This window comes from Ambystoma mexicanum, chromosome 9, assembly GCF_040938575.1.
Source record: "Ambystoma mexicanum isolate Mex_15411 chromosome 9, UKY_AmexF1_1, whole genome shotgun sequence".
In the NCBI taxonomy this organism is placed as follows: Eukaryota; Metazoa; Chordata; class Amphibia; order Caudata; family Ambystomatidae; genus Ambystoma; species Ambystoma mexicanum.
This window is the reverse complement of record NC_090931.1, coordinates 548,755,488-548,782,662: the sequence shown is the minus strand read 5'-3', so window position 1 is coordinate 548,782,662 and position 27,175 is coordinate 548,755,488. Positions and strand designations below refer to the sequence as shown.

Below are 27,175 nucleotides of genomic sequence, written 5' to 3'. Positions count from 1 at the left end.
ATGCCAGCTCAGTCACTGCTTTTGACTCGCTTCTCCCTGCTGGGTACAAGATCATCTCAAAGCCTTGCCCGAATCATGTTGGCGGTGGGGTTGCCGTGATCTTCCCTGTGTGGGTATCTTCTTCTCTTACCCAGCCATCCTCCTCCTTCGAGAGCCTTATCAGCAAGCTGGTCATCTCTCCTAGTTCCTCCCTGACCATTCCGAACATCTATAGGCCACCTGGCTCTATCTCCCTGTTCCTCTCAGAATGGGCTGATTTATCCTCTTCTCTCCTGACATCTACCTCTAAACTCCTCTTTTGAAGGGATTGTGTCCTCCGACATATCCCTTATCTTAGATAATTTGTCTCCAGCTTGTTGGCCTTGGAAATGTTTTCTCTGTAGAGGGCGCTGCGCGTCGACGTCCGCTGAGTTGGTGTCCCTCGACAGCCACCGTATCGGTCCCGACGTCACCATGCCCAGAAATAGCCACGTGCGGCGTCTGTTGCTCAGTTCCGTTTTTCTGCGCTTCGTGGGGCCTCGGAATATCGTTGCTCAGTTCAGTCAGATAAACCTCTTATATTTCCTCAATAAAATCAACTCGTACTCGATGGCTTCCTCATCCGAACCGACGACTCTGTGGTCCGGCTTAAAAAAATGTTGAGACTGCGGAAAGAAAATGCCGCTAACGGATCCTCACAGGATCTGTTTGTGGTGCTTGGGAGTCGAGCACCATTGTTTGGAGTGTGAGGATGCATGTCCATGACGGCGAAAGCCTTGAAGGAGCGCAAGGGGAAGCTCGAGAGAGGTAAATTAGTTAAAACCTCCTCGAAAGTTTCTTCGGTTGAGGCATTCGTCTCCTCGCCGTCGAAAGCATTCCCATTCCAGGTCTTGAAGTAGCTCCCACCACTCTTCGAGATCTAGACACTCAAAGAGACGTCGAAGATCCCCTTCCTCGTCTTCTGTTACCCCAGAAAGGGTCTCCTGCCCCACAAAACACAGCTCTCAGGCTGAGTGGGAGGAATTCAGGAAAAAGATGCTAAGCATCTTCGAGAAAGTGGCCTCGACCCCTCGAAGACAGCTGGGGGTGATACTCCGGGTGAAAAACCCCAAAAATCAAAACGCTGCGAGTCGTTGCACCCGGCGAAAGAGTCCACCTGAGAGCGCCACGGGCCATCGGGTAGCAAGGCACCATCTTCGTCGTCGAAAGTCCCTTCGACTCATGAATCGGCGCCATCGCCGCCGTTATCGAAGGGTTCTTCGACGCATCGGTCGATCGAATCGCCGACATCGACGCCGTTAAAAGAAAAAAACCACGGCTACTTCACAGTCAACGGTTATACCCAGGGCCTCCCGCACGACTCTTGAGAACGTCGTCGACATCCTCAAGCAGGATCCTGATCCTCTCGAGTTCCTCGAGGCCTCTTCCCGTTTTCTCAACGCCTTTCTCGGCACCTTCGAAGCCTTTCACATCGACGTCGATGACATCGACTTTTTCTCGACCAATAATGACAAGTTTGGCTCCGTCTGCTTTAGAAATGGGTTTTACACCATTTCCGAGGTCAGAGTACCCCAGAACCTTATCTTCAATCTATGAAGAAGGAGAGGATTCTGATCAAGAAAGACCCTTTGGGCTGCAGAGGACCACACCACCTGTTTCAGAGGGTTTTTCACCTCTGAGGAAAGAAGGTTGAAAGTCCTACAGGAGTCCTTGCATGAGGCAAGTGGGTTGGACACTTCCCCAGAAATGGAATTAGCGAAACCAGACCCAGGGGAACATGCCGAAAGCCCCTATAGAAAACTGATGGCAAGAATTATTGAATTCATGGGTTCGTCTGCGCCTGTTTTTCAACAGGATGACCTTACAGAGTATCCTGTGGTCCCTTTCCATACAGCTTTACAAAGGAAAATTTCATCAAATTGGGAAACTCCTGAGGTTATTCCTGCAGTCAAATAAAAAATTGTTGGCCAAGTATAGGGTAGCTGCGGCTGACCCTGAATATTTATCAAAACACCCGACTCCAGAGAGCCTGGTCGTTCAAGCGGCAACTTCATCAAGCAGCAGCTCCGCTTATCCTACTGTTCCTACTGTTCCACAGGATAGGGATGACAAAAGGTACGATTCTATGGCAAAAAAAGTATTTTCTGCTTGTAGTATGGCGTTGAAATCCATCAACGCCACTTGTACACTCGCCAGGTTCAGTCACACACTGTGGGAGTGTTCTTCTTCAGCGGCTGACTGCATACCGGAAGGAGATGAAAGGGAAGCCTTCCTTAACATTAAAGATGGCAAAGATGCCATGTGCGAATATCTTCAAACTGGCATCGATTCTGCTGACAGTATCAGCAGGGCCATGGCGGCAAGTACTACAATCCGCAGGCATGCGTGGTTACGAAAGTCTGGCTTTGTTCCAGATGTACAGGCCAGACTTTTGAATATGCCCTTTGACTTTATTCGGTGAAAAGGCTGACAGTCTGGAAAGGTTGCAAACATCTAAAGCAGCAGCAAAATCTTTAGGAGCTGCTATTCGCCAAACTCCTTTTCGCCCCTCGGGTTCCTCTTGGAGAGGAAAGTCCTTTCGCTACTATTCTGTATTCGGGAAAGGCAGAGGACAGCCGGCTCAAAGAGGCCAAAGGAGATCCGCCCGAGTTGGACGGGTCAGAAGTACTAAGGCCGCAGCAGCAGCAGGTGCCTCTTTACCCTCGGCATCTGCATCAGCCGCCCCCAAACCACTCTCGGGTCTTTCCACACAATACACCTGTAGGGGGCAGGTTAACTCGCCATCTGACGGAATGGCAGGCTATTACATCAGATGCTTGGGCATTGGAGACAGTTGCCCAAGGTTACTGCCTACCCTTTCTACGCATCCCTCATTCATCCACCACGGCACAGCTCTCTGAAAGTTCCAGATCCGCTCCTCTTGCAGGAAATTGTAGACCTGCTAGAGAAAGGTGCCATAGAACCGGTACCTGTAGCGGAGAGGAACAAGGGCTGGTACTCCAACCCCCCCCCCCCCCCCCCCCCCCACACTTTCTCATACCGAAGAAGGACGGAGGACAAGTTCAAGATAACTCTCTCTCAGATCCTTCAGGCCTTCCAGATCCAGGACTGCTATCTCTGGACCACCAGGATGCTTATTTCCATGTGCCAATCCATCTCAAACACAGGAAATACCTGAAGTTCGCAATTGGCGGCTCTCATTATCAATTTCGAGTTCTGCCATTTGGGCTGACCTCCGCCCCAAGGGTCTTCACCAAGCTAATGTCGGTAGTGGCTGCAAGTCTAAGGAGGGAAGGGATCCACGTCTACCCCTACCTGGACGATTGGCTGATCAGAGCTGTTTCTTTGGAACAAGCTCAGATCCAGCTAGATTATGTTTGCCACTTCCTTCACAAACTGGGCTTCTCCCTCGAAGTCACAGATAATACCATCACAGAGACTCCAGTTCATCAGAGCGCTCCTGGACACTTCCCTGGGAAAAGCCTCGCCACCAGAGGTGAGGGCTCAAGATATTCTGCAGATGGTCAACAAGTTTCAAAATGCCCAATATCTCCCAGCCTTCGACTTTTTGAGATTGCTACGCCTCGTGGCATCCTGCATCTTCCTTGTGCCAGAGGCTCGCCTGAGAATGAGATCTCTACAGTGGGCACTAAGAACCCAGTGGTCACAATACTCAGGAAGAATGACAGATCTCCTCCGGATTCCGGACAAGGTAGCCCACAACCTTCAATGGTGGGCCTATCCAGAGAACATCTTGAAAGGAGAACCGTTTTGGCAACCATGGCCGGAGATAACAGTAGTCAGACGCCTCACTCACGGGGTGGGGAGCCCATGCCAACGACTTGACCATCAGCGGTCGTTGGTCTCCATCTCCATCGGAGTCCCGACTACACATCAACCTATTAGAGCCGAGAGCGATCAGACTAGCGCTGAAAGCTTTCCTGCCATCAGTACAGGGGAGAAATGTCCTGATAATGACGGACAACACGGTGGCCATGTACTACCTCAACAAAAGAGGCATGGGGTCACTGCCACTGTGCAGAGAGGCCATGCCGCTCTGGTTTTTGGCAATTCAGGAAGGAATCTCTGTATCGGCAGTCCACCTAGCCGGAGAGAACAACTTGACAGCGGACGCTCTGAGCAGGCAGAGCAGTCTCCCACGAGTCGGCGCTTGCTCAGGAAGTCTTTCAAGAGATCTTCGTCCTTTGGGGAACCCCTCAGGTGGATCTGTTTGCCACCAGTACCAACAGGAAGTGCGATTTGTTCTGTTCAAGGGAATTTCCCCCGAGAGGAGCTCTAGGGGACACGATCGTAGTGGACTGGGAGTTTCCACTCCTTTACGCATTTCCACCAGTCCCTGTTATTCCTCAAATGATCAGGAGGTTGAGAAGATTCCGGAAAACCATGATCCCAATTGCCCCGGACTGGGCCAGGAGAACGTGGTACCCGGACCTTCTGGATATGTCGTTCTGCCCTCCAATCTGTCTTCCACTCAACGAGAATATTCTCTCGCAGAAGGGAGGTCTGGTTCTCCACCCAGACATAAGAACCCTCAACCTTCACGCTTGGCTTCTGAAAGGTTGAGGTACAAGGATTGGGACCTTCCTGATGACGACATGGAGGTGTTGCTTTCGGCCAGAAGGCCAGCAACAAAATCTTTATACCGCTGCCGTTGGAACAAATTTTGCAGCTGGTGTAGATAGGACAATATCGACCCTTTTTCATGCGGTACACCAACGGTGTTATCGTTTCTACTCCGCAAACTCAGGCCTTCAAGTTGGCACTGTAAAAGGCTATCTCGCGGCACTATCAATCTTCAAGCGCACTGCGGAGGAACCATTGTATTTTAAACTACCCTTAGTTATAAAATTTCTCAAGGGATTAACTAATGTTTATCCTCCAAGACCATTCCAAGTTCCCTTATGGGACTTAAATTTAGTTTTAAATTTCCTAATGGGTACTCCCTTCGAACCACTCCACTCTTGTTCACTGAGATTTCTCACTCTTAAAACTGTCCTTTTAGTAGCACTAACATCTACTAGGAGGGTGAGCGAATGAGCGAAATACAAGCTCTATTTTTTAAACCCCTCCCTCCATACAATTTTCCATAAGGACAAAGTTGTCCTACAGGTGAAACCTAATTTCCTCCCAGAAAATGACATTACCTTTGTTCTACCCTCCTCCCCATCCGGGGAAAGAGGAAGAAAGGCTACATAGGCTGGACCCAAGGCGAGCTCTAAGCTTTTACATCAGCAGACTGGCTAGGATTAGGCAACCAGACCAACTGTTTGTAGGCTACTCAGGTCACAAATTGGGACTACCCATAACAAAACAGACCATTTCCAGGTGGATTATTTTGGCCATTCTGCATTGTTACAAACTGGCAGGGAAAGAGCCCCCCCAGAGTCTTAGGGCTCATTCAACCAAGGGTATCACAGCCTCTTCGGCCCTCCAAAGAGGGGTACCGGTCCGAGACATATGTGCGGCTGCCACCTGGTCGTCCGCACATACATTCACAAGATTTTACAACCTCGATTCCTCCGCTAGTCAAGAGACCAGATTTGGCAAAGGCGTATTACATTCGGTTCATTCCTAAAAGGGATACACATTGGCATCTTGGCGGTTTCTTCTTGGCATCGCTTACCTATAAAACAGTCATCATGGAGGCAAAAAAGGAGTCCCTCAATAACCGCATCCTGCAAGCGGACTCCAACTCCAAGGAACTCTTTAAGATCTTAAAAGAGCTTGAAATGCCAGTCACCCCCCTCCCCCTGACACCTGCATTAAAGACAGCATATGGTGTGCCAACATTCAGGCAGCCTTACTAAACAAAATTACCACGCTTCAAGCTAAAATCATAGCTAAACAAGACAGTCTCAAATTGGACAACCACCCTCCCACCTCAGCGGGGTCCCTCTGCCCGGACTCGCCTAATCTCAAACGGTTTGCCTTCTCTCCACTTACCACTGCGGAGGTGGAAAATATTATCCTGAGGATCAAACCATCCAACTGCCAGGGTGACCCCTGCCCTGCCCCAATCAAGGAATCGGCACACGACCTGGCCCCATTCATCACATCCTTCATTAATACTTCCTTTAAAACAGGAACTGTCCCTGACAACCTCAAGGACGCATGGGTGATCCCCCCCCTTCTTAAAAAACCTTCCTTGGACCCAAGCATACCCACCAACTACCGCCCTATTACCACTGTCCCGTTCCTGTTAATCCTAGACCGTGCAGCATACCTGCAAATCCAAGAGTACTTGGAAGCCAACAACCTTCTAGGTCTTAGAGAATCTGGATTCCGCCCTAAGCACGGAACTGAGACCGCTCTACTAGACTTAAAAACTCAAATCGAAGTTCTAAAAGACAACGACAAATTGGCCTTGTTACTCCTACTCGACCTCTGCGGCATTCGATTTAGTCAATCACCAAATCCTATGCAAGCATTTGCACTCTGCCGCCCACTTCTCTCCGGCAGCTACGGCCTGGATCAAATCATTCCTGAGTAATAGATCCATGCGGGTCTTCTCTCAATCCGCAGCCGCAGATCCCTCCCCTATTCACTGCGGCGTCCCCCAGGGCTCATGCGTGTCGCCAACTCTCTAATGTTTTTATAAAACCGCTCTTTGATGTACTTGACTATCTGGGTGTCTCTTATACGAATTACGCGGACGACACCCAGATACTCATTCCGATCACTGGAGACTACGTGGCTGACACCAAGGCCCTGAATGTCTATCTGGCCATCCAAGCTTGGATGGCACAACACCAACTATGCCTTAACGATGACGAGACTGAGCTCCTCATCTTGGCACTACACAATGCCTCAGTAAACTTGAACCTTCTTACCTATCGTTTATCATCGATGGCAACGCCATCCAAGTCTCGAAAGACACGAAAACTTTAGGCGTCTACCTTGACGCCACACTATCCCTATCCCGACAAACAAATGCAGTTAGGTCTGCCTCAGCATACACCTGCAAACTGATTGCAGTTTGCAGGCCATTCCTGACCACTTCCAACGTGGTCACATTGGCCAGGACCCTCATTGCTAAAATTGACTACGGTAGCGCCCTCTACCTTGGAACTAGCCAAGAGAATCTGAACAAACTACAAACCGTCCAGAACAACACCATCAGAGCGGCGCTAAACATCCTGCGAAACCACCACATTTCGGAATCCATATCCAATCAACACTGGCTACCTGTCAGACAAAAAATATCACTGAAATCCCTAGGCCTGACCCACAAATGCCTAGATAACCAAGCCCCCCCGTATCTCGGCAGCCGGCTATCCCGCCTTGCGCGCTCCCACCCTCAAAGAACCGCCCAGACCCATTGCCTAACTATCCCGAGATTCAAACTTCAAAAAGCGGGTGGTTCAAGCTTCCCCGTCTTAGCCTCCAAGCTTTGGAATGCACTCCCCCTTCCCATAAGATCAGAAGAATGCTTTAGTGCCTTCAAGGCCAAAACGAAAGCTTGGCTCCTCACTCAGCCGTGATACTCTGACCTCATATGTGAGCCCTGCCCTAGTAAAGCGCCAGTTCTAACTGCTACTTGTAAATGATGTATGTTCTCAATTTTTTTGCACTGTATCTTCTATTGACTATATGTATGCCTATGTAACCATGTCTAAGTAACCATGTATAAGTTGCACCCTGATGCCTCCGGGCCGAACGGTGCGCGTTACAAATAATAAAAATACATGACATTCTTACTCCCACCTCCAATTACATGCCACTGCTATTTGAGTCTATCTAAGATGAGGAATACTTCGGAGGACACAATCCCTTCGAAGAACAAGTTACTTCTTACCTGGTAACGTTCTTTTGATGGGATGTTCCTCCGACGTATTCCTTATCGCCCCTCCCATTCATCCCCGCAGTAATACTTCCCTTGTGGTTGCGGCTCACGCTCCTTCAAGGTCAATAGCCAATTCATGCAAGACTCATCTTATGCTACAAAACAGAACTGAGCAACGGACGCCGCGCGTGGCTATTTATGGGCATGGTGACGTCGGCGCCGATACGGTGGCTGTCGAGGGACACCAACTCGGCGGACGTCGACGCGCAGCGCCCTCTACAGAGAAAACATTTCCGAGGCCAGCAAGCTGGAGACGAATTATCCGAGATGAGGAATACGTTGGAGGAACATCCCATCGAAAGAACGTTACAAGGTAAGAAGTAACTTGTTCATTTATAGTTGAGGCAAGCTGCCCACGACAGCATGATCTTCCACCAGGGCAGCAGATCTTTGTTCATTTGGCCCCTTAAGGGTGGGTAATTTACTTCATAAAGCTTTTCAAGCCGTGTGGTCAGCCCTACAGATGAGATGTATTGGGCACTTTTACTCCTTAAAAATTGGCAAATACTCCCAAAAATTAAAATGGAGAATTATAAATACTCCCAACAAAAAATAAGGAAAAGACATGTAGAATCTTGCACCTCTACTTTCAGCTTCACAACACCACAAATGTTTGGACCAGTACTGCACATACTACAGTAAGGAACTACTATTATAACTGCCTGAATTGAAGAAGTAAATTGCATCTTTTAATGTGCATGAAGAACTAGGTGCAAAGAAATAAATATTTTTTAAAAATTCGTTTTTCAGTTGAAACATAGTTTTACTCTTATAAAATACTCTCATTGGGAATTGGACTTACCTTTTTAATCCCTAAAATAATTTTACTTCAAACTTTCAAAAATAGGGAGTAAAATACTCCCTCTTCCAAATCCTATCTGGAGCACTACCTGCAGTATATCATATTGTCACACTGAGTTTGCACTCTGAGTTGCGATTGAGTGCAGGATTAGTCGTTAGCGTTACAGATTTTGCAAGATTGATTTTGAAATCTGATAGCCATACATAGTCTGAGACTGCTGTCAGGAACGCTGTAATTGACTTGGTTCGGGACCTTAAGTATGCCAGGATATATTCTGCTTATAGTGCCAATTTATATTCTGTTACAGATCTTCAGGCCCGAATAAGAGTGTTGGAGGGGATTGACACGGCTAACGTTTCCAGCGTTCTCGCAAAGAGGAGCGGTGATAACCGAGCCTTGGCGTGTCCCACGACTCCGCTTGAACTCTGGCGAGGCAATACCATGAACTATTGCTCTCGCTCTGGTGTTCTGATCTAGTCCCATTGCTCCCTCCAGCGATCTATGCCTGTCTTTCTCAGAGTTGCCTCCATAGACCGCCACTCTACCCTGTCAATAGCTTTTTTCGCATGCACTGACAGAAAGGAGCCTTCTCCTCTTCCCTCATCCCTGCCATGAGTTTTAATATCCATGCCCTATCTCCCTGTGATGAATCCTACCTGATCGTTGTCTATCAGTCTGGAAAGAATGGCATTTAATCTGCCAGTGGTAATAATGGGGTATATTTTAGCATCCGTATTTATCCGTGATCTAGTTCAGAAATATCCACATTGCAATTTATCCCTACCCTTCTTTATTCACGTCTGTGTGAAGGTGCCGGGGACACTACCCCATCCAACATACTGTTGAAGACTTTGGTCCGGAACGAGACGAGTAGCAGCCTGTGCTTTTTTTGCAAAATGTTGGCGTGAACCCATCCTGTGCCGCGCCGACCTAGCCTTCGGCTTTGGAAATTGTTTGGAGTATTTCCTCACCTGTGATGGGCGTATGCAGCGCTACCCTTTCCTCTGTACAGAATATAGCCAGAGAGCGGTCAGATAATCGTGGGTTGACCTCTATCCTTGAAATTAGTGGTATAGAGCTGGGCATAATATTCGCCAAAATGCTGCACTCTCTTCAGGTTTGGTAAGAGTTGTCCTTTTTGCTTTTAATCCTTTATGCAACCCTTTTTGCTTTTTGACCTCTGGAATGGGATGCCAACATTCTTTTGTCACCCTTCCCGAAGTACCTCCGCTTAATGAGGTGCAGTTGTGCTATCTCTTTGCCTTTCCAGATGTCACCCAGTTCTTGTCTCAAGTCTTTTATCTAGCACGTCATCAGGCCGTACCCCAGAACTCTGTAATGGCTCCTCTTTTAGCTTGTGCTTTAGACTGAGCTCTGTGGTCTCCCTCCGTTTTGCAGCGCCTTCTGAGATTAGAAGGCTTGTGAAAAATGGTTTTAGCTGCGTCCCAGAAAATATGGAGTGGTGTCTCCCCTGTATCGTTGCTCTGGAAGAATTCCCTTCTCTTTGGAGGGCATCCCTGTGTAGGGTATCGTTACCGTTCCAGCTCCTGTCTATTGGGGTTTGGGCTCTGACCTCAAGCGTTGCTACACACATCGTAGTCCGACCAGCCCACTATTTGAAAATCCGCTTCGCTTGTTCAATGTTCCTGCGCAGTGTCCACTAATATATAATCAATTCTGGTAAATGTGTGTTGGGGCGGGAGGACCGGGGGGGTGAGGAGGGGGGGCATGGGAGGGGTGGCTGGGTGAGAACGTGCATGCTCATTTTGGGTTGTGCATCGTTCTCCAGCATTCTATAATAGGATTCTCCTGTAGAACTAGTAATTCAGCACTTGTTAGAATTGGCTTGACATTTGGATACATGTTCTGATTGTCCTTTCTTTTCTCTTTTCCTTGGGTAACACGTGGACTGACAAAGGTCTTTATTTGGATGCATTTGTAGCAAATTCATTTTTACGCTATTGCCTGTATTTATTTGATAGTATGGAACTCTAAAAAGCAACCAGTTGAGGGGTTTGGCTTTTTCCATCTATCGTAGCTCTTAGCGCTTTAGGTGCTACACAGTGTGTAACTTGACGACATAGACTTGACTATCTTGACAATTCCCTGACGAATTTCCCCACACTTGGCCTATACTCTGTTTTTCGATTTGTTGGAAAGAAACATGTTGGATGATTTTGTGTTGAAGGGTGTGTATGTAGCATTTAGAGTGAGAGAATGGAACGTTGTTTGAAAAAAATCTTGTTTGGTTAAACAGCTGCGTATCTGCACAAGTACACAACACTTTTTGCGAATACCACAGATCCTAGAAGGCTGTTACTTTATCTAGCCTCTTAAACCTACAAGACTTACTGTCTGTTCTATGTTTTGCACTGCTGTTGTTTATTGTTGTAGCTGAAGAACAGGAGGGGCAGAGTAGAGTCAAAGCAAACCACACTGCTGCCTTCTCCAGAATCACTTTTTGTTAATACAACATTAATAGTGTATTGTGTTCTTTGTTTTTATATGTGATTGGTTTTTATGTGATTGACTTTTGCACATTAATAAAACTTAATATTTTTTTTTAGTCTGATACTGCCTGATAATGTAATGAAATAAGGGGCAGACCACCATCCATTAGCATTGTTTGGATCTGTGGTTACCTATGTGAATTGGAATTGAGATGCCCGTTTGACCCTAATGTTGCTTACTAAAGGTTGTTGACCTTTCTGAGGGTTGGTTGAATACGGGTTTCCTTTCCCTTCTACCTCCTTTTTGTATTGATGGCTCCTGTAGAAGGGCCTGCAGAGCTTCCCCCCTCTTGCGGTGGTGGCGGGAGGGCTCCAACTCTGTGAGGACCAGTCCATGAAGTGGTCCGACATTAAGTTCAGATCACCCCAACAAATCAAAAGGCCCGTCTTCCATTTACTCCACAAAGTCAGGGTTTCTCTACAAAACGTGAGCTGTTATTGGTTTGGGACATAGAGCGAGCACCACGTGACAGCTGTATAACCTAGAGTTCAGTTTACTGCAAGCAGGCGACCCTCCATCCCTCTTTTAATTTGTGAGATTTCCAACCTGAGGGAGTTCCAAGCAAGGATCTTCAGCCCTGCTTTCTTGGAGGGGCCGGAGGCCCAGAACACTTTCCTCTGCTCTTTACCCTTAGGGCACACTCCTCCCCTCCCTGAATTTAGTCTCCTGCAGAAAGAGTGTGTCCAATTTGGACTGTTTCAACTCACGCACCACCATTTACCGTTTCTGTGGCGAGTTTAGACCCTTGACATTTAATGAGCCCACTTTGACCCCACTACGATGCATGGTCCCCTCTTCTGTCAAAGTATTTAGTCTGTCTCACGGCACTGACCTTGTTGTCTCATCCCACATCATAACGAAAAAATTGCCATTGCCCCATTTCCACTTTTAGCCCAGGAGAGCAATAAACCATATATGAAATCCCATTTCTTTCCAAATTCCCCTAGAAACATGCCACCCCCAACCCCATGACGGTGAGGAGTGTAGGTTCTGCAATGCAGAGACGCCTCAGGAAACGAGGCCCCCCACTCAAACTGCAACTTAACAATAACAGTGCCAATAATAAATAACACGTTTCAAAAACTTCCTACTTAATCAGTCAAAAAATACATTTGATGTCCAGGACATCAGTGAAAGATCAGCACCGTTTTCAATCGCTTCGTCTGTGAAGGTCAGTGGAGAGTCAATTAGTTCAAGGAGTGTTGAATCTGTGAAATGTCCTTTTGCTGGCGGATTGACCTTCTCAGGTGAGCATTCTGCTTCTCACTTTGTGAATTGGGCATGCTTGATGTACCGGCCAGTTCAGGGCCACGGTCATCGGAGGCTGTTTGCTTTAAGGCTCTCTGCTTCCTCCTGCTAGGTGACCCTATATTCCTCCCCCCTATGTTCAAAGGACAAAGCAAATGGAAACCCCCAGCAATATCTAAGGTCTTTTTACTGTAACCACTGTCTCAGCGGATGACATTCCCTTCTAGCCAGGGTTGGTTTCGATAAGTCCTGATAAATTCAAATTTGAGATCCCTTGAAGAGCATCTGGCCTTTCTCTCACTTTTTGCATTATGTCTGCCTTCTGTTTAAAATAATGGCATTCTGAAAGCACTGATCTCAGGCCATGGGAGGACCTCTAACTTGATGGATCCTGTCGAACAAGATGACTGGGTTAGGTGGGTCATCGGAAAAGCCCTCCATGTATTTACCCAATGCTCCAAAGTGAGGTTGGATTTGCTTTGTAGCTCTTTCATACCCATACTCCTGATATTAGAATGTCTTTCTCTGTACTCTAAATCAGTTTTTAGTGCAAGGTCTCTCTCTGCTCCAGGTCTTGCATGCACCCTTCCATCCTCATTTCTGTTAAGTCTGAAGATAGTTCATCATTTTTCAAGGTTGCTTATTTGTCCTCCACTTTCTTAATTCTGCCTTTTAGCTTGGGCCACTCTTTATTGACCTAATTTCCTCTAGAAGAAGCCGTATATCCACTTTGGTGACTCCCTCCTGATCGGCGCCAGAGGCTGTCGGGATGTTGTCAATTTTGGCCTTTGCTGTCGTCTCGGGTTCCTTGCAGAAGCTATTCAACAGTGTGTTGCTGTGTTCGTGTCGAACATGTGGCAACCTCAATTCTTTTCGGGACCCATCCAAGGGTAGATCTCGTGGGCCAAGACAATTAATGAAAAAAGGCCTCTTCGTCGTCTGTTCGATGCACAATACTACTCATTAATGCAGCAGTCCTGAGTCAGCTCTACCAGTGCTGGGCCTGGCCTTGAACAGGTCTTTTAGGGGTTCATTAGATGAGAAGAGATTACTGATTTGAGGGGCCGGAGTCATGCCTTCATTAATACCCAAATGTACGTTCCAGGTCGGTGTGGGATGAAGCCACTCTTTAGGTCTACTAGAGGGAGCCACCATGCGCCCCAGGACAGGTGGGGGACCTTCCAAGTTGCTAATTACTCAAGGCACAGTCTGCGCACCGTAGGTCAACCGGTGTTGCCAGCCTAAGCAAGCTTTAACCCTGCGCTGTTCCTCTGCGTCCTCCCTGGTTGTGCCGTACCTATCTTGTGCCCGAAACACTAGGCGTGACCCATGCCATCCAGGACTTGTAATAGTGCCCTGCTGCTATGTCGGCACTTGGCGTCTTCCAGGAGCTGGAACTTTTCATAGGCACAGTGCAGCATTAGCCACAAGCCCATTCGCCGTGGGATGGTCTAGGCCTCTGATGTCTGCTCCCCAGTCCAGGCACTATATGCGGTGTTGGGCAGCGCACTCAGCGCTTCAGGCTCCAAACACTGTGCTGTCTGCTTGCAAGGTCTCCCCCCCCCCCCAAATCCATCGACAGTGGGCAGATTATCGCCTCAAAGTGGTAAGTAGCTGCATGGGAGTGTGTGATGGACAATATTGTGGTGAGCATGTCGCTTCCCCCGGAGCTCTGGCCTCAGCTGTCTGGACGGTGTACCTTGGCTTTCGGTGCAAAATGCACTGCGAGTCGGTAGGCAGCCTCCTGACCCTTTCCAATTGCTCTGGCATTGGTTTCATTGAAGTGTTAAATTATGGCACATATTTAATGCTCTTCTCCATTGCTGAGGGAGACAGTACATTAGGGTTCCATACCGCCTGCACCCCCTGCTGGTCTATCCCTGTAATGCTTTTATTTGGAAGTAGTAAAAAGTAGACGCAATTTCTTAAGTAGAAAAAAATAAAAATGATGGGCACAACTTTTACTTTGTTTTGCTTTGAGATTTAAGTGTTCGTTGGACCCAAACCCAGGCAACAATATTAAAGTGTGTATGGCTCTCGTAAAAGTGTTTATGATTAGATATATATATTTCTGAGGCTTGTGGAATCTGCTTAGATCACATGCTGTGCATAGGCCGACATCTAGTGGAAACTGTGGAGCATTACAGTTTGTTTTTCGAAACTCGAAAATGGGCGTCGACACAGGGCGTGCCAGTAATACTATCCCTAGTGACACGTCCACTGTACCCAATATTCCTCACGCGTCTAGGATCCTCAGATTGTTTTTTTCCGCCATACTGGTCGGAAGCATTTTGCGGAGTCCCCTGGCCTTAGCCATACTTTTGCTAAAATATCGATACATTTACATCCTTGCCCCACCCCAACGTCGAACTTCGACACTCGACGCCGGCTTGGAGAAGAATTCGACCGTCGGCTGCTGCACGACGTATTTGGGCCTCGGAAGGCCTCTGGCCTCGGCCCGGGCCTTGGAAGGCCTCTGGCCTCGGCCCTGCAAGTATGGAGAGTGGGAGGTTGGACATACTCTACACTCTTGGTATATAGTACTTCTTATACATTTCCTACACTTACCAGCCCGCTGCCTCAAGGTGCGTATGGAGGGTACCCCTTTTCAATTCTGCCCCAAGTGCAATCACAAATACCCTTGGGTCGACAGGCACGCCACGTGCAAGCTCTGCTTGCCGAGGGACCACCCCGAGGCGAACTGCAGATCGTGTAGTAGGTTTAAACCTAAGACACTTAAGGACCGTTCTACGAAGCGTTGGGCCCAACACGCCAGGCAGGCGGCCATGGCAGCGGAGTGCGCCTTCAGCGATGGCAGCGACGCCGTGCTTTCGGACGGCGAGGGCATTACGGCGTCTAAAGACAGCCGAGCGCAGATCCCCGACCTCGGAAGGTCGTCCAACAGGGCGGCTATGGGGAAGACCCCCGGCGACACAAGCGCTTCACACACCACTCACACAAAACACACTAAGTCCAACCGAGACTCGACAACGTCGAGTTCTCGGAAAGAGGCACATAGAGAACGGTCCGAATCGGTGTCCTCTGGGCGTTCCCGATCGAGATCGCCGCATGACTCCAGGAAATCATCCACTCTTGCCAAGAGTGCCTCGCTCCCTAAGCTAACGGAAGTTCGATCGTCGGAGGACGAAGAAGACTTCCACCCCCAGGCCGCTCTCCAGGAGTCGGAGCCCGCAGACAAGATCAGCGCGGCCCCACGCTCGAAGGTCAGGGACTCTACCCCCGATCTTCGACGCCAGGCGTCGAAAACCTCCGGAGCCACAAAAGGACAGGGAAAACACTTTTCCACTCACGGGGAGGGGGGAAACAGCAGAAGAAGCAGCCTTTGCACTCTTCCACACCTGTAAAACATGCCACTCCCCCTAAACAGACAGACAAGTCCAGGTCTGCTGATATGTCTAAAACCAGCAAATCTACTCAAGATAAATCTCCGAGACTTGCTGAGAGAGTCATTCCCAGTTCCAAAAAATGGTCGAGTGAAGACATAGGGTCATGTCAAGTATGTCTTCTTTGGCTGACTTTTACGATAAAAATCCAGACCATTTCTTTTCGTATGATCCACAAGGGGCGACACCCTCAGGCTCTAACGATCCTATCCCCCAGATTAAGAAGCCCCGGTTTGAGACACCGATGAGGTCTACAGACCCCTTTGAGGTACAACCATGCTCACGACCATACTCACCGTATCAAGGAGAGGCTTCCTTTGGTGAGGACCAAGAATTTGGCATGGTAGAAGAGCAAACCGGGACGGACTACTATGGGGAATGATTAGGACCAAGAAGAGGAAGAGGAAGACCCTGAAACCTACAGAGTATATTCCCCGGTAGAAAACAAAGCCTCGGTTACAGACTCCCCTGTCGATAACCAACCCCTCCTAAACGAGGTTCTCGCACGTGTAGCAGAACATTTCCATATTGACACCCATGGTGTCCAGGAGGAGAGGGACTTCGCCGAGGAGTTAGTGGGAGAAAAGGAAGCCTGTTGCCCAGACCATCCCTATCCTTAAGTCCATTCAGCGTAGAATAGACCCGTCCCTGGTGTACCCGAACCTCACCAGAGCAGTCAATCCCAGGGTTGAAAAACTTTTCAGGGCAGCCCAGTCTGACCATCTCTATATAAGAGGACATCTGAAGCCAGACTCCCTAGTTGTCACGAACACTCCTAAGAGGGCTGGAACACCCTTGCCATCGTCCGAAGCTCCTCCAGACAAGGAGAGCAAAAAACTATATGGTTTCGGCAGGAAAGTAGCCTCAACATCCGCCTATCAGGCAAGGATTGCAAACTCCACCACCCTGTTGGCCAGCTACAACTGCCATCAGTGGGAAGAAGTCGCGGCACTCATAGCCTCTGCTCTGGAACCTTTAAAGGGCCAGTTAGCTCGTATTTCCGCAGAGGGTAGAGCCGTGTCTGGTTGCATTTTGAAAGCAACCTTTGACGCCGCGGACAACGCAGGCAGATTGATAGCAGAAGGCACCGTTATCAAGAAGCATGCGTGGTTACGGCAGTCTGGTTTTAAGGCAGAAACCCAGGCATCATTGTTGGACAAACCGGTGGAAGCCGATCTGTTTGGTAAGGCGGTCCAGGACGCACTAAAGAATGCCACGGACGAATATGAGACACTCAAGTCCCTTGGCCAGTTAACCAATAAACCCCCTAACCAGAGAGGGAATAGTAATTTTCGTCGCCCACGCGGCCAAAATTCAGAGGATCGAACTATTCCCAGGGGCAGGGTACACAGTGGAACAACAGCCAACAGTCTACCCAGGGTTACGGCAGGGGTAATAGGAGAGGTTGTGGTAAAGGCAGAGGCAGCCCCAGCAAAGGAGGCGGCACGCCTCCACCAAAGCAGTGATGCTCAGTTCAGGGTCCCTTCTCACGCAACGCCAGTAGGGGGATGCATTTCCAACTTCACCCAGCCTTGGGAAGGGATCACATCAGACAGATGGGTGCTGTCTACAGTATCCACAGGGTACTGTATAGAACTACGGCAGCGTCCCCGGAACCATCCTCCACGACAAAGAGTACACTCTTTAGAACATCAGAGGAGATCGCCATTCTGCTAGAAAAGGATGCGATAGAACTCGTCCCGGGACACCATGTAGACAAGTGTATTTATTCAACTTACTTCCTTGTGCCAAAAAAGATTTGACAATGTGCCCAGTATTGGATTTACGGCCTGCCAACAAGTATGTCAAGCCCCAAAAGTTTCGTATGACTACCCTACAAGAGGTAATCCCCCTCCTAAAAAAGGGGATTACATGGCAACCTTGGATATGAAAGATGCCTATTTTCATATTTTCATATTTCCATGTTCCCAGCGCACAGAAGGTACTTGCGCTTCAAGGTGGACAGTCGGCACTACCAATTCAAGGTACTGCCCTTTGGGATAGCTTCGGCACCAAGGGTATTCACCAAGGTACTGGCGGTGGCGGCTGCACATCTACGCAGGGAGGCAATCCCGGTGTACCCTTATCTGGACGACTGGCTCATAACGGGGGAAACCCCAGTAATTTGCAGGACAAACATTCAAAGGACTATCGACCTCCTCCACGAATTAGGTTTCTCAATCAACGAGAAAAAGTCAAGCCTGGTGCCAAGCACCTCCAAACAGTTCCTAGGAGCAATCCTAGATACTCAAGAGGGGTTGACATTTCCTTCAAAGGAAAGAATTCGGAATATAGTACTGCAAATTCCGCAATATCAGTCCGGTCACCAAATAACGGTATGCAAAGCAATGCGTTTACTGGGCATGATGGCGTCATGTATTTACCTGGTCACCCACGCGCGCCTGCGCATGCGTCCTATGCAGGAATGGTTGGCGAAACAATGGTCTCAGGCAAGTGGTCAGTGGGACGATCTAGTGGTCGTTTCGCCAACATTAGTACAAAGCCTTCACTGGTGGACAAGAGAGAATCTTGCACAGGGAAAACCCTTTTACGATCCCGAAGTACAGGCAGTAGTCACTACCGATACATGTCTGACGGGGTGGGGAGCTCACCATCTCCACTACACAGCTCAGGGTCTCTGGTCTCCCTCAGTGGCCAAGAACCACATCAACCTGCTAGAGCTTCTGGCGGTATTCAGAGCGCTTCAAGCGTTCGAGCCCCACCTACTAAACCTGTCAGTGCAAATCTGGACGGACAGCACAACAGCCATGTTCTACCTGAACAAGCAAGGATGGACTCGTTCGCCAAATCTGTCCAAGCTTGCCCAGAAAATCTGGATATGGGCACTCAGACGGAACATCTTCCTGTCATCACAACATGTTCCAGGGGAGGTCAATTCCCTAGCGGATGCTCTGAGCAGAGACTCCCTCCCAGAGGAACACAAATGGGTTCTACACAGAGAGGTCGTAGAAAATATCTTCTCTCAGTGGGGTTTCCCCACTATAGACTTATTCGCCACAAGCGAAAACAGACAATGCCCAGGATTTGCATCCAGGTTCCCCCAACCAGACTCCCAAGGGAACGCCCTGTGGATGAATTGGTCAGGGATGTTTGCGTACGCTTTTCCACCAACTCCTCATCAGGAAGGTGGTGAACAAGAAGAACAGAGAGTCGATGACGCTCGTCCTAGTTGCTCCCATGTGGGCAAGACACCTGTGGTTCCCACACTTACGCAGGATGGCGGTGTGCGAGCCCATCAAACTTCCAGCCTGGTACAACCTACTGTCCCAGCACCAAGGTCAAACAGTTCATCAGCAACCCAACTCAATGAACCTGGCAGCATGGCTCCTGAGGTCATAGAGTTTGGACATCTCAATTTACCACAGAGGTGTATGGACATCCTAAAGGAATCTAGGAAACCAAACACTGGGCACTGTTACTTTGACAAGTGGAAGAGATTTGTTATCTGGTGCCAGAGTAGACAAATCAACCCAGTTGATTGCACTTCTTCCACTATTGTTACATACATACTCCACCTGCTAGACGCAGGATTGGTTTTTAACTCACTGAAAGTACACCTGGCAGCACTGTCGGCATACACCACTTCCCATAACAAGGTCTCGTGGTGGAAAGTACCAGTAGTTAAAGCCTTCATGGAAGGAGTAAAAAGACTTCTCCCTCCTATTTCAAACCCACCACCAGGGTGGGACCTTAATGTGGTGCTATCTAAGCTCATGGGACCCCCTTTCGAGCCCATGCATAAAAGCAGTCTCAAACACCTGACTTATGAAGCAGCCTTCTTAGTAGCTATTACTTCTATAAGAAGGGTCAGTGAAATTCAGGCTCTGTCAGTGCAGGACCCCTTCTTTACTGTCCATAAAGACAAACTGGTTTTACGCACACACCCTAGGTTCTCACCTAAGTTTATATCTAAATTCCATGTAAACCAGTCCATCGAGCTTCCGTCTTTCTTCCAGGACCCTCCACGCTTGGCTGAGGTGAAACTACACACCCTAGATGTGCGTAGGGCGGTCCGCTACAATGTAAATAAGACCAGACCGCTAAGAAAAACAGATCAACTGTTTGTCTCCGTAGCTACAGGCAGCAAGGGGGATCGTGTCTCTAAAGGTGCCATCTCGAAGTGGATTATTAACTGTATCCAGCTGTGTTACTCACTCTCTGAAAGAACTCTGCCTTTCACGCCAAGAGCCCACTCTACTAGAGGCATTGGGGCCACTCTGGCTTTCATTGCAAATGTACCCCTTGACACCATTTGCAAAGCAGCTACTTGGAGCTCTATTCACACTTTTACTCAGCATTACTGCATTGACACCCATTCCAAGGCAGATACACAAGTGGGACAAGCGGTTCTAAGACACTTATTTGCTCATGACCCTTCTCACATCCCACCTCCTTCTTCAGGTACTGCTTGCTAATCTATGCACAGCATGTGATCTAAGCAGATTCCACAAGCCTCAGAAGGGATACATTACTCACCGTAATCGTATTTCTGATGCTTGTATCTGCTTAGATTCACATGCGACCCACCCTTCCTCCCCTCTGAGAGAAGGCGCATGGTTGCTTGTAGTCTTACCTTTCTATCTATCTGCTTGGATTATCTGTACTCACGCTACTCCTCATGCTACCTCATGTCAGAAAAAATACAATATGAGGATCCTAGACGCGTGAGGGATCTTGGGTACAGTGGACGTCACACTAGGGATAGTATTACTGGCACGCCCTGTGTCGACGCCCATTTTCAAGTTTCGAAAAACAAACTGTAATACTCCGCAGCTTCCACTAGATGTCAGCCTATGCACAGCATGTGAATCTAAACCGATACAAGCATCAGAAATACGATTACGGTGAGTGATGTATCCCATATATATATCCTAGAATGCCTGGGGCAAGTGCAGGATAGTGGGAGAGGGCAACATTGTTCTGACCATTATGTTCGCTGTTGGTAATATTGCTGAATACCATTTATGATCTACAGCAGGTGTACCGGGTGGGTGCATTCCAGAGGAGAAGGGCATGGTATAACAGGGTAGTGAGGTATTGAAAGATTAGTAGATAAGGTACAGAGCAGAGGCCATAGCAAAGACGAGCAACAGACCTAGATCTGAGGTGGAAAGCTTGGCTACATTGTTGGAGGGATTTTGCAGGGTTGAGAGCGGATGGAGTAAATGAGGTTGGTGAAGCAGCTAGACTTGGCAGCCTCCAGGCCCTTGGTGAGTAATGAGAACCATGTGCTTTTGCCAGCCACACAAGCATGCAAGTGTAACTGTTTGGGTTATTGCGGTACGTTAAAATACAATACTGGTATTTTATCAGTCTTTTAAAATAAATGCAACTTTTCTTAAATACTCATTAACTGCATACCAAGAACAATGTCATATAGTAAAAGAAATCATCCCCCTCAGTGTTGCTACATTTCTGTTTGTGTGCAGCAAAACCGTGTTGTTGGTGCCATGCAGCTATATTCTGTAGATCGGAAGGTTTCCCAGCCAATCGAAGGCCACGCTGCAAGCTTTGCGCAGTTCAAGATGGAGGGAAATGCAGAAGAGTCCACTTTGTTTTGTTTCGCGGTGCGAGGACAGGCAGGTGGCAAGGTGAGTTCACGTGAAAGGTGAAAGGGCTTGCATGCTTTTCTGCCCTTTGTCCTCTTACTATAATGGCAACATTGTTATACATCACTGTAGATGAACTGATTTTCTTTATTTTTTCAATGTAAGACTAATTGTCATTGCAATATATTTTGTTAGACCGTTTTCATCGCAGCTTCAGTGCTCTTTTATCTTAATAGAAAGAGTACTAAACTTTGCATAACTGTAGTCTTAAACGCTTTTCCTAGTTATAATAGTTGCTGTTTAAGTGGAATTTGTAGATCAAGGAGTGCTATTGCAGGTGGACATTATTCAGGGATCAATACAACTGCATAACCTGTATGAGTGGTCTGCAAGCCCCAGAAGTAGTGTGCAAATGCCAGTCTTTCACCAAACATTCTCTATTTGCATGGAGATGCTACCATGTCAGAGAAGCAAGAGGAAGCAAAATAATTTCCTTGAGACTTCATTTTGTGGTTTTCCTCCATCTTGTGATAGTTTTACCTTAACATTACCTTTTATGTGGAGCATAGTCTCTGATTCTCAAATTACAGATATGTAAAAAGATTGATTTTGTTTTTCTTTCATTAATACCAACTCCTTTATTAACAGTTGCATATAATCGAAGTTGGCACACCACCTACAGGTAACCAGCCATTTCCAAAGAAAGCAGTTGATGTATTCTTTCCACCGGAGGCACAGAATGACTTTCCTGTTGCTATGCAGGTATAGTGTACAAGCAAGATGTTTTATGAAGTATTTAATAAATGATTGTAAGTAATTTGCTAGTTTGCTATTTGTCAAACATAAGCTTCTTTTACAGTGCTTTACTAGACTATCTCGTGTCCTATTGAATGTTCAAAATATGGGTGACTACTGAGTCAAAAGCCTTATATATTCTTTTTATAGTATGGTTTAGAGATTTGATAAGTGGTTGTTGGAATTATTTCAATATCAAGTAAACGCATGCAAGATAGGCACATGATATCTTCCTGATGAAGTACAATGTATTATTTTAGAAAGAATTGAGGTCTTAGAAAATCTATCTAAGGCCACGAGTAGTATTCCACCGTGGAGGCTGCCAAAGCCCAGTCCATGAGTATACAACCCCTGGGATGCAGCCTGCAGCAGAAAAGCCTGCTGCGCTAAGGCCAAAGTGGTTTGGATGCAGTTTGGATGCATCTAGGAAGTGATATTGCGCTGTAATCCTGAGAGAACGCTATGGCTATCAACCGCTCATGAAGATACATGAGCTACTATCACATTTGAAAGACTGATTTTCAAAAGGATGTAAGCACTGTCGATCAGGGTTTCAGGTTGTATCTTCTGATGCAGAAACATGCAGTCCTGAAAGACAACAATCTCTACAACGCTTTCATAACATTTTATAAAAACTGCATTTATTATGGGCTTCCTAGTACTGAAATAAAGCAATCTTTTTTTGTAAATTCATATTTTATTGAAATTACAATTTGACAAATGCTTATCTCAAATTACATTCAACCATAACATTTGTTGCCTGCATTTTCACACCTCCCCCCGCCCCCCACCTTTACCCCTGGTGCTTTGATACTGTATGAACAAAAATTGTGCCAGAACTTCCAGGCCATTCTCCTGAACTTGTTTACATCTTACTTCTTCCTAGTAACCAACATGGCTTCTGGGGCCTACAAGATGAATAAAACCCTCTGGTCCAGGAAGGGGATTGCAATTCTAACCTCTGAACTACCAACTTCCAGCCTCTATGGGTGGTCACTATCTCTATACTTATTCATGAAGCAGTATTTTTGTATTATTGTATATGGTTTACAAAAGAAACCTTTACAATTACATTTGATAAGAAAAGAAATGAACAATAAAATGCACATATACATACATTACAATAGATTTGATTAAAGATGCAATACAAGCCCCAGGATCCTTCTTCTAAAAGTAGAAAACCTAGAACAAACCAATAAAATCGGTGCAGGATTAAAACCAATACAAAATTCCAAGTCCTACTTCCCTCTGCATGCAAAAATATCAATAAGATATCAAATGTATATACATATACAGTACATTAGATGGTATAAAAGGATTTAGAAATTCATCATACCGGTGGATCATAGAGAAGGCGCATACAAATCTAATTTAATAAAGCCCGCCACCGCAAGTCCATCTATAGTTTTAGAGATAGAGAGACAGTGAGACCAAATAAGATTTTCTGCCCCCAAGAGTCCCAGAGTATTGAATCTGCCTAAATAGAGAGCCCTAAGACCTTTCAGTGCTACAGTCTAAAAACAAAAAAAAAGTGACAGGCAGATTCAATAACCCCAGGATTGTGGCAGAAACGACATGTAAAATCCAAGTCACTAATCTCCTTCTATGTAAAACTTCCTTGGTAGGCAAAATATTCCATCTAAGTTTCAGGAGTAGTGAACGGTAGTGGCGGTTAGGAAATTGTGTCAGAATAAAAGACAAGCAGCGCCTCTTCTTTTGATCAAATTGTAAATTCCAAAGAGATGGATAAGTATGTAATTTTTCCAGCGTATCATTCCAGTCACAACAGAAAAGGAGCTCTTTAACTTTGTTCGGATTGTTCAACCGAGTATCCCTATCGGTAGACAGATCTAATAGGGTCTTGTCGCAGAGGTCCCTAAATTTTAAAAGAAATAGGTTTCTATTCCATAACTGAGTTACTCCCATCCTGCAACATCTCCGTCATATTCTCCAATTCAAATATCTTCCTCGCCTTATTGACCTACTCTCCTTCCAAGGGTAACCACTCCTTTTCTAATGGATTGAAGGCAGGCTCTGCCCACCACCAGTAAAATGTAGGGCATGTGTAGGAGTGATTTCCATCCCTCCTTGTCTCTTTCCAACTCAAATAAGAAGTATCAGATCCAACTCCCTCTGAATTCCAACCCAGCACCTCTTTCCAGTACTGTTTCACCTTCACCCACATCCACCACATATGCCAATAATTGGCCTTTTCCCCCACAGCCTCTCTAGCAGAATGACTTGAAACATCATAGACAACCAGATCGGATCATACTGCCTGCCACCTGTGAAGTAGCTTGATGTCATGTAGATTGTATTGGCAAGCTATTGATGTCTTATGCTTCCTTATAAACAATTTCCATTGCTCAACGTCATACCTAGGTCTCTTACATATCTATCCCTGGCTCTAGACACCACCCCAACGTTCGCCCTTACCGGGGCACCATAAAGCCTGGAAATTGGGCCCTAGAACCCATGCTAGTATTAAGACCATCTTCAGTTCGGGTCAGATCCCTCTAGAAATTAAATTGCCATTTATTAGCCGTCCGAATTTCTTTAAGTAGCTGAATACTGACGATCTGCCTATGTTCAGGCTCTCTTCTAATTACTGTATCAAGATCAACTTCTTTCTTCTCCATAGTTAACCAACCCTCAACAAGCCTGCCTTGAACCTGAGGGGATCCAGGAAAGCGTCTCGTATGGGGCGGGGGGAGAGGCCCAGATTTGGCTCAATGGTGATGGCCAAGTAGTTACTCCCTTCATAGTCTTTTGTTTTCTCCAAATATCCCAATATGGGCCCAGAATACAGTGCTCCCAGACTTGTCTGGGAACTTTCTCCTTCTGGGCTTATAACAATTTCCTGATCATTCACCCACGGCTTCCCGCCATCTTTCTGCAAGTGTGGACCAGAACCATCATCTGCGCTGCACGATAATAGCTTTCCATTTGTGGCAGACCAACTCCACCCATCTCTCTGCAAAATGAGTCTTGTAACCAATCCTCTGACTCATTTTCTTTGGCAGGGGAAGAGGCATTCTACTCTTAGTCTCTTTGAACATCAATTCTGAGACCTGAATGGGGAGCATCTGAAACCTGTAAGATTTTTAGTAAGCAGATTACGTAAATGTAGCATAATATTCGCGTACATACTGAGTTTATATTCCTCATCTCCAACTTGATTCCTTCAACTTCACTATTTCTGCTAATCCTTGCTCCCAAAGGTGTAAGACTCAACATGAAGAGGAGCAGGGACAGGACAGGACACAACACCCTTGTCTTGTACCCCTCTAAAAGCTCAACTGGCTCAACCTCTTCCTGTTTACCATAACCCATGCTCTGGAATCCATATTTCTGATGCTAGTTGATCTGCTTAGTCTTGCGTGTTATTCATACAGTTCGACATCTAGTGGTAATCAGAGTATTTCATCAATTGGGACAACCAGATGTAGATCTGTTTGCCACAAGAAAAAATGCAAAATGCCAAAGTTACGCCTCCAGGTTCCCACAGAAGGGGTTTGTGGGGAAACGAAACGCGCTGTGGATCAATTGGTCAGATCTGTGCTTATGGTTTTCCTCAAGCCCTACTCTTGAGCAGAGTAATCCACAAAATGCACCAGGATAACTTGACAATACTCCTCATAGCCCCAATGTGGAAATGTATAGCATGGTACTCCTGCCTCCTGAAATGGTCCATTTGTCCACCAATGAAGCTGACACTCTTGATTTGTGTGGTGTAGAAGGTCAAATATCAATCCAATTGACTGTTCGCCATTGCATATACTGCATTATCTCTTAAACGGTTTTTGATTCAGGGATGGTCTTTAAAGGCCCATTTAGCAGCACTATCTGCAGAATCAACATCTCGAAGCAAGGTTTCCTGGTGGAGAGGTGAGCTGCAGGCTTCATAAATGACAATCTTTTGTCACAGTAAATAGAAAGTGTTAAGAATACACCTGCGGTTTTCACCAAAATAAATATCAAAATTACATGTCAACCAAACCATTTAACTACCAGCTTTCTTTCAAAACACACAACATTTGAGGGAAAGAACACTTCACACCGTAGATGTTCATAGTTCATAGAGCAGTCATGTACTACCTTAACAAAACCACTCCGAAAGACCGATCCATTCTTTGATTCTCTAGTAGCCGGAAGAGGAGGGGGATCCTGTCTCAAAGGCTTCCATTGCTAGTTGGGTTGTAAGGTTTATCCAACAGTGTTCCACCCTGTCAAACAGGCCACTTCCATTTACATCAAAGCCGCACACTACGCAGAGTAGAGGGTCTACCCTGGATTTTTATTGCAAGTGTGCCAATGGTGGATATCTGTAAAGAGGCTACATGAAGTTCAGTTCCCACTTTCACACATTGTGTTGATACACAAGCCAGAAATGATTCACAGGTGGGACAACAGTGTTTCAACCATTGTTTCTGGTCCTTCAGTTATCCCACCACTCCCGCCACCGCGGTATGCGTAAGGCCTTAAGACTTCTAGATTACCGGGCTCTTCAGATAAATTCTCGGCCCTCGGTGGGTTAGCGTCGAACGACGTGTTGACATCTGTCCACGTAGCTAAAACTCTTCCAAAGCTTCTGGAAAACATTTTGAAGGCCCATTCCCATGGTCTTGAGCCTAAACATGCCTCCTCTTTGCAAGAAGGCTATCCCACAGCCTCTGCTCTTTCAGGCCCTGCAACAGGATCCTGCACCAACTGCTTAATTCCCCCCCACGCCCCTGCCCCCTTCAAATCCCCACCTGAGGGTGTCAACGTCTTGTGGACTAGGGAGCGATTTGAGGCGTGTATGGTGAGGATGGCTGAGTTTATTATATTTTCAGACCAATTTGATGATGTGGTTAAAAGGCACAACCCCTTTCTCCAGGTGCACGGTTTTCTTCCCCGTCTGAACAAAACCCACTCGAGCCGCCTCCTGGATGTGCTCCATGAAGACCAGGATGACCCCGATGACCTGTCCCTGATCTGGATCAGGCCTTACAGTACTTTG

General features: G+C 46.9%; 1 protein-coding gene across 2 annotated transcripts in view; it reads left to right on the top strand.

The window, feature by feature from the left end:
• The window catches only part of CLTC (clathrin heavy chain), a 1,506,669-nt gene that overhangs the window by 233,064 nt on the left and 1,246,430 nt on the right, over window positions 1–27,175 (top strand). For both annotated transcript variants that reach the window (XM_069615119.1, XM_069615118.1), the window contains exons 4-5: window positions 21,259–21,420; window positions 22,027–22,140. In XM_069615119.1, the coding sequence (XP_069471220.1) occupies window positions 21,259–21,420; window positions 22,027–22,140 (276 nt within the window). The remainder of the gene's footprint in view (window positions 1–21,258; window positions 21,421–22,026; window positions 22,141–27,175) is intronic.